Source organism: Leptopilina heterotoma, unplaced genomic scaffold (genome assembly GCF_015476425.1).
Source record: "Leptopilina heterotoma isolate Lh14 unplaced genomic scaffold, ASM1547642v1 Lhet_114, whole genome shotgun sequence".
NCBI lineage: Eukaryota > Metazoa > Arthropoda > Insecta > Hymenoptera > Figitidae > Leptopilina > Leptopilina heterotoma.
This window is the reverse complement of record NW_025110833.1, coordinates 4,063,961-4,084,171: the sequence shown is the minus strand read 5'-3', so window position 1 is coordinate 4,084,171 and position 20,211 is coordinate 4,063,961. Positions and strand designations below refer to the sequence as shown.

Below are 20,211 nucleotides of genomic sequence, written 5' to 3'. Positions count from 1 at the left end.
AAAAAATGAATTAGAAGAATCTACCTTTATGCACATGTTGAAGAACATTCACTTATTCACCAAAGTAGAATCTATATTTCACTTTTAGAAATTCCATCTTCTTTAAACGCTGTCCAGTGAAGAAAAGAGCGCTTGAATTAATTCACCGGCCGGCGAAGCATGGGAGTTCCCCCTCCATCGCTGCGTCTCGCCTGCAATTTCTCGCCACGTGGTTTTGTCGTCTGCTATGGCAGTGCCGGCTCAAGTAGGTGCGGCTCCCCATAATTTTTCGAAAAATGAAATATCAACTCAATTGATCTCTTCTCAATGCCCTTTGATGTTATTTTCCGCCTAGTGTTTGTTTATTTCCTCCACAGGGTACAATTTCACCAATTAATTAATAAAAGCGTATTTTCAATCCTTTGAATGTTGAAAATCTTGACGTCAGGGCGACGCATCAGGCCCGTAGCAAGAAAAGTTTCCTATCACTGGGCCCACTAATCAGTGATGCCAACGACCGTCAGTCTATTGCGCTTGCGCTACTATAAATTTTTCTTTTTGTAGAAAAAAGCGCGCTTATTTAAAATTATTTAATCGAAACGACAATATTTAATATTGAATTTTTTTATTCATTAATTTTCTATTGTGTAACATTGTTAATTCATCATTTTTGTATTTAATTTAATATACTGTTATTGTTATAAATTTTTATAATTATGAATATCTAAAATAATAATAAATAAAAAATAACAATAATAAATTAATAATTAATAAAAATTCAGTAATAAAAAAAAAATGTTGAAAAATATATTATATTTATTATTAATAATTAATAAAAAAGAACAAAATAAAAATAAATAAAACTAATTTTTATAATAATGTTTTAAATCAAAGTTAATTTTACTAAACTTTATGAGTAAAATATTATTTTATTATTAAGCGTTTTAAATAAGGACGCTACTTCCCCCTCTCTCGCTAAGTGGACGAATACATAAAAATAAAAAAATAAATCTAAACTATAATAATATAATTACAATAATTTTATAATTAATGTTAATTATTATAATTTTTGTATGTTAATAATGTATATTGATATAAATATTATTATTATTATTATTAGAAAAATATAAAGGAAAACAGACGATTTCTGAGTTGAGGCTACGTTTTTCAGTACCTGCTTCATGGCTTGGAATGAATTTAGAAATAAAAAATAGTAACAAAATTATTGTAGAATATTCGTAATAGTTGCAAATAGTTTAATTTCTCCACTTGAGAACACCAAGAACGCCACTAGATGACGTTGAATCTGATTTTATCAGCTCAACTGCCATCTAGCGGTGTCCTTGGCGTTCTCAGGTGGTGAATACCATCTCCATATTGAATTTCAAGATTCCTGCAGTACTTTCAAAAATAGAAGAGTATATTTATAAAAAAAGTAGTCATACATAATATCAACGTATTAAAAAATTCATTAAAAATAAATAAAAATTAATTTTCACGACCAATGTAAATTAAAATTAAGTGAAAGGATGACACGAATAGCATAAAAACTAAAGAATCATTTACGTTGATCAATTACAAGAGAACAATTGATAAATATCACATTTGCATATGTACCACTTAAGAGGGAGAAGTGTGCTGGGGGAGGGGGGATTCTCGAATGCAAGCAAATAGCCCTATAACTAATTATATTTAATTACCATTGCAGCAAAGAGTGCCTAATCAGATCTTATCTCAATAAGTATATATAAGCAGACAGACAAATCCAACTGGAAAATGAGATATCTTTACGATCGCTGTATGGACGTATTTAATTACTCCTTTTATATATATATGTATATATACCCCTCAAAGTGATAGTGGAACTAAGCAATAATAGCACACATAGTATAATGAGATATTTTATCGATAAAATGATACTGTATTCATTTGTCAAAGCAATCTCGAATGGAATCATTAAATCTTTAATGAAATCAATATAGTTAGATGCTAACAAAGTTCCACTGTGTGTGATTTAAAAGGAAAAAGAATAAAAGAGAAAAAAGTATAGATTTACACAAATTCATTAGGTAATTCTATATTCCCAGTATTTGTTGCATCGGTTTAATTTTTCATTCCCTGGAAAATTTCCCATACATTTTTTTTAATTTCCCTTGTTTACATGTATTCGTTATCAGCGACCCAAAATACTCAGAGTAACAAGTTTCAAGTGATTTTGATCTTTTCAGTCGCCATGTTGGATTCGCCATGTTGAATTTTTAAAAACAAATATATTTATTTGTTTTATTTAAAATTATTTTTTTATTTTTTATTTAAAAACCTATTTTTTGTATTCATTATATATTATATTTGTATTTGGTTCCAATGCGGAACTTATTTTTTCAAATACAAATTTATTAGATTTAAATAAAAATTAGTGATCGTTAGGAGTGGAATTTTTCCCTTTAGAGAAAAATTAATAGTTTATGAGGACAATGTACTTTATACGGTGTTCCTGAAATTCGAGACAGTTGTCTTGAGGCACTCGTCAAGGTCAACTGGTATGAATACCACAAAGGGCGCAGCTCCATTCAATGTTCCCTTTATTCAAAGTCAGTGCATTTTGCATTCAAGTTTTGAACAGAAGCAAAAAAAAAAAGAAAAACCAAGTGCCATAGAATCCTTTATTATAAATTTATTGCAAATTAGTTTATAATAAATTGCCTTTCTTATTGGGATGAAAAAAAAATTTCTTTTCTTTATTCATTATTTTAATAAATATTATGTTAAGAAAAAAAATTTTTTTTTTTTGCTTTTTGTGTTGTAAAGGAATACAAGTTAAAGTGTGAAGTAAACTTTACAAGGAAAATAAAAGTCAAAAATAGAATTTTAATAATTTTTCGATGTCGAGAATGAAACTCCATTTGGTCATCGCGTCTGGTCAATAAAAGAGGAAGTGTGTGTGTGTGGTGTATTACTTTAGACAAGGATTCTCAAGAGTGAGGGGTGATTTACCGTCTTAGAGGACATGGTACACGCAAAAGAAAAGTGTGCAAGCACGCACGTTTCCTCCAAGCGGAGAGTTCATTTCTGAAGTTATGACATTATACTGCATTTAGTGGAGATACGATCTTAAAATCCAGAAACACGAAGTGCTTGACCATTGGCCATTAGTATCGGTGTTCTCACGCCTTTTGCTCAACCCTGTGATGCACACTTTATACGAGAATTACATATTGCTCGGATATCAATTCATCTCCTTATACACTGTTACGCAACATATTGCTATCAACTATTTTTAGACCGAGGGAGAAAAATACAAATAAATTCTTTTTTTTTCTCTGTACTTTTTTCTCCTTCGAATAATTGTTTTTTTAACGCTACTTTGATATTTGCAAAATTTATTTATTACTAGCGACGTATCGCTCGTTATATTTCCAAGAATAAACATCAATTTTCAAAATAATCATTATTTTCAAAATTTTTAACAAAATTTCTTTAAAAAATTCAATTATTCTCAAAAATTCAGATAAAATTCTTCGAAAAAATTTAATTATTTTTATTAATTGTAGAATCCTCCGCAAGAATTAAATTATTTTCATAAATAATGAAATTCTTCAAAGAAATTCAATTTTTTTCATAAATAATAAAATGTTTCGGGGAAATTCAATTATTTTCAATACAAAATTTTAATAAAATTTCACGAAACAATACAATTATTTTTAAAAATATTATTTAAATTCAATTATTTTCAAGATTTTTAATAAAAATTCAATTATTTTCAACAATTCTAATAAAAAATTCAATTATTTTTATAAATTGTAAAATTCTTGTCAAGAATTCAATTATGTTCGTAAATAATAAAATTCTTTTGAGAAATTTAATTAATTGCAGTACAATTTTAATAAAATTTCTAGGAGAACATTCAATTATTCAATTATTGTTTATTCAAGATAATTTTAATAAAATTTTTCTAACAGGTTCAATTAGTTTTAAAAATTGTTATAACATTTTCTAAACAATTCAATTGTGCTCAAAAGTTTTAAATAAAATTCTTTGTAAATTTCAATTATTTTCAAAATTTTCAATTAAAATTACTTTAAAAAAAAAATTCATTATTTTTACGAAATTTAATGAAATTCTTAAAAAAATGTAATTTATTAAAAAAACTGTAATAAAATTGTTAAAAAGAATGTAATTTTTTATGAATAATTTTAATATAATTTAATATTTCAATTTATTTTTCAAATTTTTTTTATAAATACTTCACAAGAATTCAATGATTTTCAGTACATCAACAATTTAATTATTTCTGAAAATAATCGAATTTTTGAATAGAATTTTATTAAAACTTTTTTAAATAATTAAATCTCTGCGAAAAAATGTATTATTTCTACAAATAATTGAATATTTGAAAAATTTTTGAAAATAATTAAAATTTTCGAAAAAATAAATGAAAATTGTATTGAAAATAACTAAATAAGTGAAAGCCTGATAAGAGTTTCATTATTTAATATAAAAATAATTAAATTTTTTACGAAGATTTTTATTATTTATAAATTGATTTTTTGCAATAAATTTTATTACAAATTGAGGCCTTGGATCCAATAACTCGCCCGACGCTCGAAGGCACGCGCTAATACCAGTCGGGTAGCAGTGAGTGGCCCAGAGGCGCTCACTGCTCACTGACTGGCAGTTGCGCGTTCCTCCGAGCGTCGGGCGAGTTATTGGATCCAAGGCCTCAATTATTGAAGATAATTGAATTATTGCTAAAATTCAATTACTTTTAAAATTTTCAGTACAAATTATTTAAAAAAAACTCCATTATTTTCAAGAATATTGAAATAATTTGTTAAAAGCAATTAAGTTATTTTAAAGAATTTTAATAAAAATCTTGCCAAGAATTAAATTATTTTCAATACAATTCTAATTACATTTTCTCGAAAGAAAACTTTTATTCCATTTAGACGGAAATTTAATGAAACATATTGGCGCGAAATTCAAGAAAAGAAAATCTGGAAAATATTTAAAAATAATATAAAATTGAATTCAAATAGTATTTAAATATTTCCTAAGTTATTGAGAGCAACGGGATAAGAAATCTTTTGTTGAGTTCATAAAATGATATTCTGTATCGATATTTTCCTGGTGGGACTTGATGTACTGTCTTGTTTCGCTTGCATGAAAGAATAGAAAAGTTTTCTCTCTCTCTCTCGCACTTTGAAGTGCGTGCGGATGAGCATAAGCCACATATACGAGAGATGCTCTCTCTCAGCTGGCTCCATTTCAATGAAACGAAGGTGTATAAATTGTCCAAGTGGGGCGGGACGCTGGAGGTGCCGATACTCGATAAATCTATCCAAGGAAAAGAGAGATAGACGAGAGGGAATGGCAAAAGTCTGCTCGGCCATGCGAGTCGCGAGATATACACCACATTTTCTTGATACTTTGCTCATCCATTGCAATGGATTTTTAACATTCACCTTTGTATTTTCACCACAGGGAGAAAAATGTACAGAAAAGAGAGAGAGAGAGAGAGAGAGAGAGAGTACTTTCTTGCATGAATAGTACCCGATAGTCCGCGCGTGCTACTCTCGCGGTCCAATCCCATAAGGACGATTAATGCCACAGCATCCTTTGCGGAATTCCCACTATATCGATGCCTATTAAGTAATTCTTATTTTTAAATTCACACTTGGCGGTTTATTTTGCAGAAGAGACAAATAAAAATTGCAAAGCATCGCTAGTTTATTCTATGAAAGAATTTAATTTACTTAAAAAAGAATTTAACGTATTTACAACAGAATTTAATTAATTTACAATAGAATTCAATTAATTTACAATAGAATTCAATTTATCTAAAATAGAATTTAGTCTATTTACTATAGAATTTAGTTAATCTACAAAAGAATTAAATGAATTTACAACAGAGATCAATAAATTTACAATAGAATTTAATTTGTTTTCAATACACTTTACTCAACAACAAAGAAAAATATTGCAGTATTTTTATTGTACGAAGAAAAGTAATACCAACAATATATGCTACCAATTATTATTGATGCCAATAAAAGTCAATGGAACTATTGAAATGGTACCAAATTTTAATAGAACCAGCAACAAAATCATTGGTACCAGTAAATTAAAGTACTGACAATAACAACAAATAGTACAATCAATTAGATCAGCAATGAGATAAGTGGTACCAGAACAATAAGATAAGTGGTACCGGTTGTTAATAGAACCACACAATAATAATTGGTACCAGTTATCAATAAGACCATCAATAAAACAGTTGGTACCAGCAAAGATAAGTAACAGAAATAAGATAATTGGTACCAGTCATCAAAAGAAGATGCACTTAATAATAGTCACCACTATTCAATGGAACCAGCAATTAATAATTGGTATCAGTTATCAATAGAATCAAGAATTAATGGTACTAATTTTTGGTACTATTTATGAATGGAATCAGCTTTAAAAAATTGGTATCAGTTGTCAATGGAACTAAGAATTATTCGTACCAATTATTGGTACCAGTTATCAATAGATCCAACAATTAATAATTGGTACCAATTATCAAAAGGAGATGCACTAAATAATTGTTACCACTATTCAATAGAACCAGCAATTAATAATTGGAATCAGTTATCAATGGAATCAAGAATTAATGGTACTAATTATTGGTACCAGTTATCAACGGAACTAAGAATTATTCGTGACATTTATTAGTACCAGTTATCAATAGAACCAAGAAATTATGGCACTAATTATTGGTACCAGTTATCAATGGAATCATCAATAAAAAATTGGTATTAGTTATCAATGGAACTAAGAATTATTCGTACCAATTATTGGTACAAGTTATCAATAGAATCAAGAATTAATGGTACTAATTATTGGTACCAGTTATCAATGAAATCAGCAATAAAAAAATTAGTACAATTTATGAATGGAATCAGCTTTAAAAAATTTGTATTAGTTATCAATGGAACTTAAAAATTATTCGTACAAATTATTGGTACCAGTTGTCAATGGATCCAACAATTAATAATTGGTACCAATTATCAACGAAATCAGCTATACCAAATTGGTACCAATTCCTATTGCCACCATTAACTACCAGTTGTAACCAACAATAAATGATAACAAAAGTATAGAAAAAAATTTATATTCGATTCCAACTTCGATAGTTGCTAACAAATTTAAATAATTCGCACACCTGTTTCTTCATCAACCATAAATCAAATTCCCAGTGTGAAAGACAATATTTTCGTTTTTCCTTTCACACACAATATTTGTATAAGGCGCGAAAAGAGGGAATTAATTATTTATCGTCTCTATGGTTTCATGTAAAATTTGCCGGTACATTTGAAATTGTATATATACACGTTATTTCAAGGACCGTTTAACATAAACATTGAAGATTGTCACAAAGATGTTGAATCTTGGACATGAATAAGGCGTTATATTCTGGATAACGTGATGTTCACTTTTGCCATTTTTGTATTATAACGGCGATGGAGGGAGGGACGGGGGGGGGGGCAAAAAAAAGGAAGAAGAGAAAAATAATAGATACATACAAATACGCGGAGATTTTCAAATGGTTAGCTAATAAATTGCAAAATTTTTCGTCGCACCTCTTCTCACAAGTTTGCTTTTGCTAGCTGACGTGGATATTTTCTGCGTTTTTTTTTTCTTCTTTTCTTTTTTCATTATTCTCTCTCTCCCGCGCTATAGTTGGGTAAAAAGCGCCGATTACATGGATAATAAATTAACGCACACGACCTTATCGTACCTTATAATTCATCATGCTGCTACGATGGGGCTTATAACGTACCCTTTGGACGCATGGATTCGAGTCTTGATCTCGTAAAACCCTATACAGTAACGGCACTTGTTTCATTTTGCCGTGCACGTGTAATAATAATACCCAAGCGGAAAGAAAAGCGGAACTATTCTTTTTCTTCAATTTTTCACTATTTTTTCATGATTAGAAAAATTTGAAAAAATTATGATTAACAAATCAAAAATATATTCATTTTGTTTGTTATATTTTTTCTATAACACATTTCGTTTGACTGAATTAAATTACTATGTAAATTATTCTCCTATTTATTTATAAAAAATACTAGAAAATTGTTGTTAAAAAATTTTGATAAGAATTAATTTTTTAATTAATTAATCAGCCGCGCGCGAATTGTTGCTAGTAAATCATTAAAATAAAATAATAAATTGATTTTCAAGAAGAAAAATTCAATCACAGATTTAAATATACGTTAGAATTATGTAACAGATTCAGAGGTGGAATTGAAATAACTGCAATTGATTTGAGACGAAAAATTCTTTTTTTTTCCATAGACACTACTCACAGTAAATAGCGAAGTGAATATTGGAACGGTTTGACCTTTTAAAAAGCAGGATGTTGAAAATGTTACAAATGGTATCCGTTATACATAAAGCATTGACGGAAATCCATATGGCGAGCATTGAAGCTTGGCAATAATGCCAAAAACAGTAAGCAGCACTTGAGGCGGGAAAATAACGAGCTTGTGGACCCGCAAAGGATAGCAGCTGCCATTATATCCAAAGACAGAAGTCCCTATGCGCAATGCGTCGGCTATTTCAGTTCATTAGGTACCATGGTATATCTACTAAAATATTGATCGGCTACCAGTTGCCTATACACATGTCTTCGAGTCGACAAAGCATATATATAAATATAAATATAAATAAATACATATATATGTGTAACTAGAGGAGATATTTTAATGATTTTCGACGCAAACCTCACCAAATTAGTTGAAAATTTGTAATATTCTATTTATTAGTATAAATTTTCAGAAAATCAGCTTTTTGGAGACAAAATAATTCTTTATTTTATACAATATATTATAACAATTGTTGAAAATTGTTTAAATGCAAAATAATTGTCAGAAAATTAACAACTATTTAAATATTCAGGGAGTTTATACGATGTAATAATATTTTATTTTTTTATATTAAAGAGGAATTTTTTTATGTTAACTTAGGAACATTCTGAACGTTAAGTCATTCAATTTTATCTACCAGCCTGAAAATAAGCGTATTTTATTTTAAAATAAAAATTCAATTTACAAAATATCGTAAACATGTTTAGTAATCATTTGAAGTGTATTATTTCCTGAGTTGACTGCAAAAAACAAAATTGGTTTATCTTTAATTATATAAAAGATATGAGCAATTAAACAATTTTAAACAATTGTGACGCGCTTTCAAGAAAGGTACCTAAGAAGCAAAAAAATTTTTGGTGTTTGTTTATAATTTTTTAAGTAAAGATACAAAAAGAGAATTTTATTAGTAAAAATTATTGAGTAAAAAAAATTTTCAAAAAATTTTAATAAAATTCTTCGAATGAATTCAATTATTGTAAAAAATTTTGATCCAATTTGTTTCTTAGCATTTAATAATTATTTTCAATAAATTTTTAATCAAATTTCTTGAAAGAATTTTTAAAAAAATATAAAGAAATTTTTCGAATAATTCAATTATTTTCAAAAGTTATAAAATTTTTCGCAGAAATTCAATTATTTTGAAATTTTTTTTTTAAATTCTCATCAAGAGTTCAATTATCTTATTATATATAGATATAATTATTGTAAAAATTTCAATTATTTTCAAAATTTTTTTTTTTTTTGATTCAATGATTTTGAATATCTATTATTTAAATAAAATTTCCCATAAGAATTTAATTATTTAAAAAAAAGTTTAATGAAATTCCTCTCAAAATTCGATTATTTTTATGTTATAAAATTCTCCAAAAAATTAAATTCTGGAAAATTTTAATAAAATTCTTCGATAGAATTCAATGATTTAAAAAAATGTTCATTTAATTTGTTTCTTAGAATTTAATAATTATTTTCAATAAATTTTTAATCAAATTTCTTGAAAGAATATTATTCTTTCAAAAAATTTTAATGAAATGTTTCGAACAATTCAATTGTTTTTGAGAAATTTTAATAAAATTCCTTCCAAAATTCAATTATTTTCATAAATAACAATATTCATCACATGAATTTAATTATTTTCATAAGTAATAAAATTCTTTGAAAGAAATTTAATTATTTTGAAAATTTTTTTGAAAAATTCTCGGCAAGATTTCAATTATCTTTATAAATAAAATTCTTGTAAAAATTTCAATTATTTTCAAAAATTTTTCTTAATTCAACGATTTTCAATACCTGTATTTAAATAAAATTTCCCAAAATAATTTAGCTATTTAAAACAAAAATTCCAATGAAATTCGTCTCAAAATTCAATTATTTTCATAAAATGCAATTATTCTTAAAATGTTATTAAAATTCTTTGAACGAATTCAATTATTTAAAAAAAAATTGTTATAGCTCTCAAGAAGAATTCAGTTTTAAGAAATATTCAATTCTTCAATAAATTTATTTAATTTTGCATTTAAATAATTGAATTCTCGTAGAATTTTCAAATAAGAATTGATTTAAAATTGAATTTCATTAAAAATTTTAGATAAGAATTGAATACTTTTATATTATTATAATAATTATAAAATTTTAATATAATTAAATTTTGATAAAGTTGTTTATAAGAATTAAATTTTAAGCAATATTGGATTATTCAATAAATTATTTATTTTTGCATTTAAATAATTGAATTCTCGTAGAACTTTCAATATATGAATTGATTTAAAATTGAATTTCAATTAAAATTATAGATAATAATTAATTATTGGAAGTTTTAGAAATAACTAAATTTCAAATTTAAAAAAACTGTAATAATATTTAAATTTTTATTTTGAAATAAAATGATTAAAGATATGTATAATATTATTTTTTATTTAAAAATTTTAACAACAAAAAATGATTGAATTTTAGAAGAATTACAGTTATAATTTTTAGAAATAGTTAAATTTCCAAAAGGCTTTACATTAAAATCATTTCAGTGGAGGTTTACATATTTATACTTGAACTAAAAGATTCCACGACTTACATTACGGAAAACATGTTTACGAATTTGTTAAGGTAAATATACCTTGTCTAAGCAGGTACCACTGGTTTTTATTGGTTACTACCTTGTATGGTATTAAAACTCTGCTTTTAATATACTACATATATATACGAGGTCGAAAGCGTGCCTCTTAAGATATTCCATTTGGTTAACAAGGTGTGCAATATGGATGCGAAAACGGGGTAATTAATTAGCGGATCGTCCACGCGAGTAACGCTCTATAATCGACGGATGAATTTACTTAAAATAATTATCTTCAATACGTGAGAGTTTGTCTCGCGAGGCCTGCATACACCTATTTAAGGGATAAATTGAAAATTAATCAAGTCAAGATTGTAAATTATGAGCAGGTGTATTGGCAAACGAAAATGGGGAAAGTTTTTTGAGAAAAATGCGGAAGTTGATTTATTTATATTACTATAACGCTTGTTTAATAGTTTAATTAGTCTTCTATGAATAGAAATTTTCTGTTATTACCGAATGCGGATTATTTATTATCTATTCTCTTTTACAGAATTATTCAATTTAAGTCTCAATAGATAATTAAGATTTATTTGAGGAATTAGGTATATAATTCAGGTCTGAATTTTTATTTTAACAAAATATATTGTTTGCATTTATTTTAATAGCAGTTTCATTTAATATTATTATATGATTTCATTAATTCTAGTTTCTTTCAATTTTAATTACGGTTTCGTTTAATTTTTAAATCTAATTTCACTCAATTTTAATTCTAGTTTCGTTCAAGTTCAATTATGATTCCATTTCGTTTTCCTTCTGATTTCATTTGATTTTGATTCTAATTTGATTCGAATTCAATTCTAGTTTTATTTAATTTTAGTTCTAAATTAATACATTTAATTTTAATTCTGATTTTCATTAAGTACCTATTACTTAAATTTATATTTTATTTTTAATTTTCTTCACTTCTAATTCTTATTTCAATTATTTTTAATTCTGATTTTAGTCAAATTCAATTCTAGTTTTATTTCATTTTAATTCTAATTACATTTAATTTTAATTCTGATTTTATTAAACCTTGATTTCAATTTCATTTGTCTTGAAATCTAATTTTGTACAATTTTTATTCCTAGTTTTATTCAATTTAACTTCTAATTATATTTAATTTTATTTTAAATTTTTATTCAATTCTAATTATTGTTTTATTTATTTTTAATTCTAATTTAAATTAGTATCAATTCGCATTTTATTCAATTCTAATTCTAGCATATGTCAATTTTAATTCTAATTTTATTGAGTTCTAATTTTATTTCCATTCAATTATGATTTTACTTTCATATAATTTTCAATCTCACTTTATTCAATTTTAATTCTAATTTAATTCAATATTATTTTCAATTTCATGAAATTTTAATTCAAATTTCTTTTAATTTTATTCTTTAAATTTAATTTCATTCGAATTTAATTCAATGTTTATTCTAATTTAATTGGATTTTTTAATCTAATTGTATTCAATGTTAATTTTAATTCACAAATATTTTGTAACAATTTATTTTCTTAATGAAGTTGAAAAAATTTTTGTTATTTGAAGGAAATTGATTAACTAATTATTAATAGTATCAATTATCAATGGTACAAAAAGTTAAAAGCAATTTTCAATGGTACCAATATTTATTGATATCATTAAAGGTCGATGTATGGTACCATTATTATTTGATGATATTTATAGTACCATTAATTGATAGTTGGTACCATAATCAGTTGCTGCTATTATTCATAAAACAAAAATAAAAAAAACAAGCAAAATATCAATTTTCCTCCAACACGATATACAAAAATAATCATCAACTAATAACAATAAATTACCTCCTTCCCCAACTGAAAACTCACACCAAAATCATACTTATTTTGCAATTTACCATTTCTCAAAACAGTAAATTTCTATTTCCTTGAATATTTAATTTCCTCCTTCTTTCTCTCTCTCTCTCTCTCTGATATTCTCATACCTTGAATTTCAAAGCATTCTCGCGTGAGAACAGCGTGAAGATTCGACTCACCTGCAACAAAAAAAAAGTGAAAACAAATTACTCAATTATAAAAAAGACTTTAATATATATTTAATTAGGTATAATAATGTTAATAATGGTAGAGGTAAACTTTCGAATATTATGGAGCAAAAAAAAATGATAATGTATTTTCTCTCTCTCTCTCTCTTTCTTTACTATCACGTCAGGAATAATGTCGGAGGTCGTGTCGAGTGCTTTTAATTGTACACTATGAATACAATATTAGCAATAGAAAATATCCTGTATCACAAGAATCACGTGTTAATCCATTTCGACCTTCGCGTCTATAACTGGCAAAGTAAGTATTAGGCCGTGACCGTGGCCGACGTTTATATGCATAAATTCCCGTGCAGGAATAAATTATCGTGAGAGAAGTTTTGTGTGTGCGAAAGGGAGGACGAGTATTCGACATGATCGAAGGCAAAATGCATGCAGGTAAATATGCGTATATATATATATATATATATATATATATACCTATGTATACATATATATACATATTTCTACATGTGGATCTGTATATCTATATATATATATAGAGATGAAAATTTCCCAGGGCGTGGGCGAAGTGTGAATAACGCTCGCGCAATGCTGCGTTTCGTTTCGTTTATCCCGCAGGCCGACCGCAAAAACGTTATATGCTTTACGAGTTGGCGGCGACGCGCTATGTTCAAGTGTAAGTTAAACAACTATTCATAAATATCGGTAAGTTCAGTAAATTCTCGGTAACGGCGCATATAAACAGTGTCTAGCTGCACTTCGATATCAACACAGCCAACGATTTCAATTTTTTTTTTATTTATTTATTTTCTCAAAGAGGACGTGACACAAATTTACAACAGGTCGCAAGGAGGCGTTCCTTGTAAACTACGAATAATAAGAGCATTATTTTATGGCCATACATTGTGGGAACAACGAATAACTATATTTAACGTTTGATTTCTATCATCAACTTTCGATAATATTTTTTTCCCACTAAGTATTTAGGGAAAAAATTTCCAATACAACAATTTTTGGTAACCAAAACAAACAATATTAACAATTACTGGTAGCAAAAATTAGTGAATGAAATATAAAAATTAGAAGAGTTATAAACAATTTGTCAGGGGATTTATATCAATAAATGTTGGTACCAACGATCATTGGTATCAAAGATAATTGTTACCATAGATTATTGGTACTAAAGATAATTTCTACCAAAAGATAATTGCTACCAGAAATCATTGGTACCAAAGATAATTAGTAACAGAAATCATTGGTACCAAAGATAATTGGTATCATAGATCATTGGTACTAAATATTATTGGTACCAAAGATATTATTAGTAACAATTTACCAAAGGTTGTTGGTACTAAAGACAATTGATACCATAGCTAATTGGTACCATAAGTCATTGTTACTAAAGAGAATTGATACCATAGATAATTGGTACCATAAGTCATTGTTACTAAAGAGAATTGATACCATAGATAATTGGTACCATAATTTATTGTTACTAAAGACAATTGATACCACAGATAATTGGTACCATAAGTCATTGTTACTAAAGATAATTAATACTATAGATCATTGGTACCATTGGTCATTGGTACCATTGTTACTAAAGATAATTGATACCATAGGTCATTGGTACTAAAGATAATTGGTACCAGAAATCATTGGTACCAAAGATAATTAGTAACAGAACTCATTGGTACCAATCACTAATAGTACTAGCAAAATGTGGTCTCTATTACTTATGGTTATATGGTAACAATATATAATGGTTCCAGTAGTGTATGATAGCAATAATTAATGATAACTGCGATTCTTGATACCAATTATTAATGGTACCAGGTATATAATATAGATTATTAATGGTACCAGGAATATAATACTGATGATTAATGGTACCAGCGACATAATACTGATTATTAATGGTACCAGCAATGTAATACTTGTTGTTAATTGTACCAGCAATATAATAATTTTTATCAAAGGTTCAAGCAACTTATGGTTCCAATTATTAATCGTATCAGCAATATGTGACAAAAATTAACAATGGTACCAATAATCAGTGGTACCAATATTTAATAACACTATTAACTCTTGGTACCAACTATTAATAGTAACGGCAAAAAATGGTACCAATTATCAATAGTATGATAGATTAAAGGTACCAATTATTAATGGCACAATAAATCAATGGTACCAATTATCAATGGTTAAAAAAATCAATGATACTAATTATCAATGGCACAAAAAGCAGTGATACCATTTATCAATGGTACCCATAATCAGTCGTTCCAATAATCAATATTAATAGAAGATCTTTTTGGAAATTGCACTTATTTAATAAAAAATCGTGTTTTTATTTTAAATTTAGAATAATTTAGAAAAAATCGAATATTCTATTATTATTCTTTTTTAAAATACACAATCGATTGTTCTTTGCAGACAATCGATTCTCTCTCTTTTTGCGAAAAATACTAATTTTACAGTTATATTATAAAAGAATTCTCAATAAAATTTTTTTGAAAGTGTTGGTTGAACATTTTTTTCATTTTCAATTATTGGCATGAAAAAAATAAAAAAATTTTGAAATTATCGTTATTAAAATAATTGACGGTCTCTGAAAAGTTCCTCTTTTTGCGATTCGAAAATACTGTCTTTGGAAATTCAATAACGACTTATTGATACTTCCATGTCTGTTATTATCAGGGACACGTTAAAAATTGAAAGCGTGTCACATAATTATAATAAGCGATTCCTGGTAAATTAGGTTAACCGTAGCAATTATGTCTTTATGAAAAGTAAGATTTTCACTTAATCACATCGACTTTTTATTTCCAAAAAACGAGAATTTTTTTTCCTCGAAAATATCTCCCCCCCCCCTTCCTCCCGTTCATCGATTTATTACCTGTTAATAAGTGTAATTTACACGTAACGAATTGTAGGGAATTTTTTCCGCTAATAAATTTGAAAAATAAATAAGTAGGTAGGTATTAAGGGAAATAAATAATTTTTTTCGTTGATAAATATGGAAAATAAATATTTAAGAAAACAAATAATTTTCTTTCGTTAATTAATATGTAAAATAAATATTGAAGATAATAAATTTTTCTTTCGTTAATAAATAAAGGGAAAAAATATTTTAAAAAATAAATCTTTTTTTCATTGATAAATATGGAAAATAAATATTTTAATAAAAAAAATTTGTATCCTAATTGAAAACATATTTTTTAGTTTTTTAGAAGGATTTAATTAACGAAACAAATAATTTTTGTCCCAATTAAAAAAAATTTGCCCCAGTTTTACATCGATTAAAATAAACGAAATAAATCATTTTCATTCTATAAAAAAATGCTTTAGTTCTACTTTACATGGATTACAAAAAGGAGAAAAAAATAAGCTAGAATTGAAATTGATTAATCATTTCGAGATTTCTTGAATGCAGACGTCTTCTAGTCAAGAATTCATTGCGATACCCTATTAATATTATGTAAACGTCTTTGTAAATTTGAAAATCAGATTTATGGCTCGTCAAATTTCTCTCACGAACATTCTCCTATTCCCTCCGTAAAAGGTTAAATAATTACTGCTCTCTGAATACTAAAGATCTTACGGGTAAATTAATTAATTATCCTATATTGCCGCGCAGCTCTAGAATTATTTTTAAACAGAAATATTTTAATCATTTTCTCAGTCCGCTGACCTCGTTCGGCAATGTAATTATAACATTCTGAATTTCTATAGTCGATTAATTAAACAGATTCACTATCAAATTAGATTGCAATTGGTTTTAAATGTTTGAAATTAAATTACCCGTTTAATTTTAATTATATACTGAGTGTGCTCTAATTTTTTTTTCTCTTTTCCATGAATTGTATCGTATTATGGGATTAAATTTTTAAAAAAGTATATTTTCCTGAAATCAGGAAATGGAATATTTTTATCTCTTCTATTAGTTTTAATTATGGAAATTTTCCTTATCTTACTAAGTAATGATATTTCAATTATTAATTCATTAATTAGTATTAATTATTGACAATTTTTATCCTGTACGTGCGGATAATTTATTTAACATTCGGAATATTTCTTCGAGTCAAAAATAAAATGATAATAATTAAAAGAAATACCTACTATAATTTTAAATCTGTCTTTTATTCATTTTATCCGAAAATCAATTTCGTCTTTTAAAAGAAAAGAAAATGTTAATAATAGAAAAGTTAAAAAAATATGTCAATAATTAACAGAGTGGATAAAAATATTTTTTATTCTGAAAAGAAATCTTTAGTTGAAAGGTAATTTCCTCGATGATAGATTGAAGAAAAATGAAAAAAAACCGAGTATATGTAAAATTTATGTAAAAAAGAGAGTGGATGAATTTTGACGTAAAATACCAGAAGCATGTGATTTACCTTTAATAGGATGTGATCCACGTCACGATAAGGTGTACGATCGCTTATTAACTTTCGGTTATTTATTTCACCTGATTATCATTCAGATATGATATCTGTTTAATGCCCGAGGTGTCAAATGTACAATAATTGGCAGGTGTACGCTTTAATTGAGAACGCAAGGAACAGAATTTAAACGATACTGACAGTTTTTACCCATAAACTTTGTCCAATATATAAAAATGTCTTCTCATAAAGAAAACAACGCTCTGAAGAGAGAAGAAAAAAAAACTTTCCCGTTCAATCAGTTTTCGATCAACAATTTATATGCAGGTATTCGCCAAAGTTGATGCTTTTTTTATGATCAAAATTTCATTCACTCTTTGATGAGTAAATCAGTTAATAATTGGGATTTTATTTTTCGGATAAATGATGTATTCTTGAATAGAACATGGAAATTAAATAGAACACAGATAATAAATAAAATGAAAGAATTAAATAAAAGAAGAAAAATTAAAAACCAATAAATAAAAAAAATGAATAAGGAAATTAAATACAATAAAAAATTAATAAAGGAAGAGAATTAAATAGAAAATATATCAAATAAAAGATTGAAATAAAATAAGAAAATTAAAAACCAAAAAACAAAAAAAAAAATAAGGAAATTATATACAATCTGAAACTTTATAATTAATTTTTTTATTACTAAAATAAAAATTTAATTTCAAGAAGAAATAAATTAATTTCGTTCAATTTGAACGTTCAGAATATGAAAATTGAATAAAATAAAAACTTAGGGGTGGAAAAGGAAAACAAAAAATTAAATATTTTAAAGAAATTTAACTGAATATAGAAAGTAAATAAAATAAAAATTTAATTAAATATAGAAAGTAAATAAAATAAAAATTTATATAAAATATATAAATTAAATAGAATAAAAAAATTAATTTAAATACGAAAATTAAATGAAATAAAAAAATAAAATAGTACATTGAAGTTAAATAAAATAAAGAATTAAGTTGAGAATAAAAATTAAATTCGATTTCTTCTTTCAAACAGAAAAAGTTACTTCATTGCCTGTCTGAGGGGTAGTTGGAAATATTATAAATTTATTATTCGCATATTTTAAAGAGAATTTTGCATATTCTTCCCCTGAGTCTCTCGAAGTGAAAGGCAAAAAAAAATTGATATTCAAATTCAAAGCAGAAAGGCACTCGGAGAGCACTAAATGATCGTGTTGTGTAAGGAAAACGGATTTTATAAATTGCTGATCAAGTGAACATTCAATCAATATCTGATTTGTGTACTCGGTCATGGGACACGTGGAACAATTCACGTTGAGACAACGTTGAGAGAATTTTAAAACAGTTCTTTCTAGTTCAAAAAAAAATTTTCCTTTTTGCAAAAATTTTTCTTTTTCTTTATTTTCTTCCTCCGTAAATCATTAAACACCGAAGAGAAAGATTTCATCAATTTTTTATCAATTTTAACTTCTAATTTGTACATTCAGTACTTAACAATTAATTTATTTATTGATTCGTTTACAAATTAAATAGTTAAATAATAACTCAATTTGTTAATTACTTCACAAATTGAATAATTAAATAATAATCTAATTTGTATGTTAATAGCTTCAAAAATCATAATTATAATTATGATTATATTATCATAAATAATAATTAAATAAAACATCATTTGTTGATTAATTAGTTTACAACTGAAAGGATTATTGAAATATCCAATATGCAAACAAATTAATTATTAAACTAAATTGTCTAATAATTAATTTCTTTGGAAATTGAATAATTGGTAAACAAATTAATTATTTAATAATTCAATTTGTAAATTAAATACCAGGGAGATTGTAATAAGTTTTTTCAACCTCCAATCGACGCAAATGCGCAAGACAGCGAAATATCACGAAATAGAATAAATTGCGAAATGAATTAGAGAACTGTAAATATATAAATGTGTGCAAGTTAGTACTGCGATCATGCATATTCACGATGAATTCCCTCCGTCTATCAACAAGTGCGCCAAATGTGTAACAACTTGCCACTGACTTGGGCAAAATTCTTTCTGTACCATCGTCTATCCGGGCAAAGTTGAATATGCAGCAAAATACATTCTACAAATTCTCACGGCACTGAGAATTGAAAGTACATACATACATACATACATACATACATACATACATACATACAGGCAACTGTGATCTGAATTAAGCGAGAGAGTCAGTCACAGCGGAGAGGCCGCGAATCAATGTTGAGTAGTCCCCCTTTTTTGCGAAATCCAATATAGTCCACACGTTCCTTCTGGACAGCAACCATATGTTTCGAATGCAAATTTTCTAAGAAAATTCAGTTTGTAATGTCAATGGACAAATGGTGGTCGAATAACGCCTGTTGGGATTAGTGGATAAATTTTTTTTCTATGGCAACAAAAGTTCTTGTAGAAATGATAAATGGTACCATACAATTATGGTAGGAATGATTGGCAATGGTTTTAATCAATGGTACCAAGGGCGAATTGTAAAGAATACTGATGATCATTTTTGGTACCAGCAAGTAATAGTAGCTGTGGTAAATGGTACCAAAGATTAGGGATAAAAAGAGTATACGAGGTACGAGGAAATAATGGTACCAATAAAAAGTGGCCCGGATGATCAATGGTACCAATGATCAGTGGTAGCAAGAATCGATGGTACCACTAATTAATGATAAAAAGAAACAATGATACCATTTGTCATTGGTACCATTTCTATTGGTACCATATGCTATTGGTACCATTTTCCATTGGTACCATGTATAATGTTACCAAAAACTATTACC

General features: G+C 26.6%; 1 protein-coding gene across 4 annotated transcripts in view; it reads right to left on the bottom strand.

The window, feature by feature from the left end:
* The window catches only part of LOC122506950 (Krueppel-like factor 3), a 461,038-nt gene that overhangs the window by 42,493 nt on the left and 398,334 nt on the right, over window positions 1–20,211 (bottom strand). For 2 of the 4 annotated variants that reach the window (XM_043619413.1, XM_043619406.1), the window contains exon 5: window positions 12,942–12,995. The exons of the other annotated variants lie outside the window; for them this stretch is intronic. In XM_043619413.1, the coding sequence (XP_043475348.1) occupies window positions 12,942–12,995 (54 nt within the window). The remainder of the gene's footprint in view (window positions 1–12,941; window positions 12,996–20,211) is intronic. 4 annotated transcript variants of the gene reach the window in all.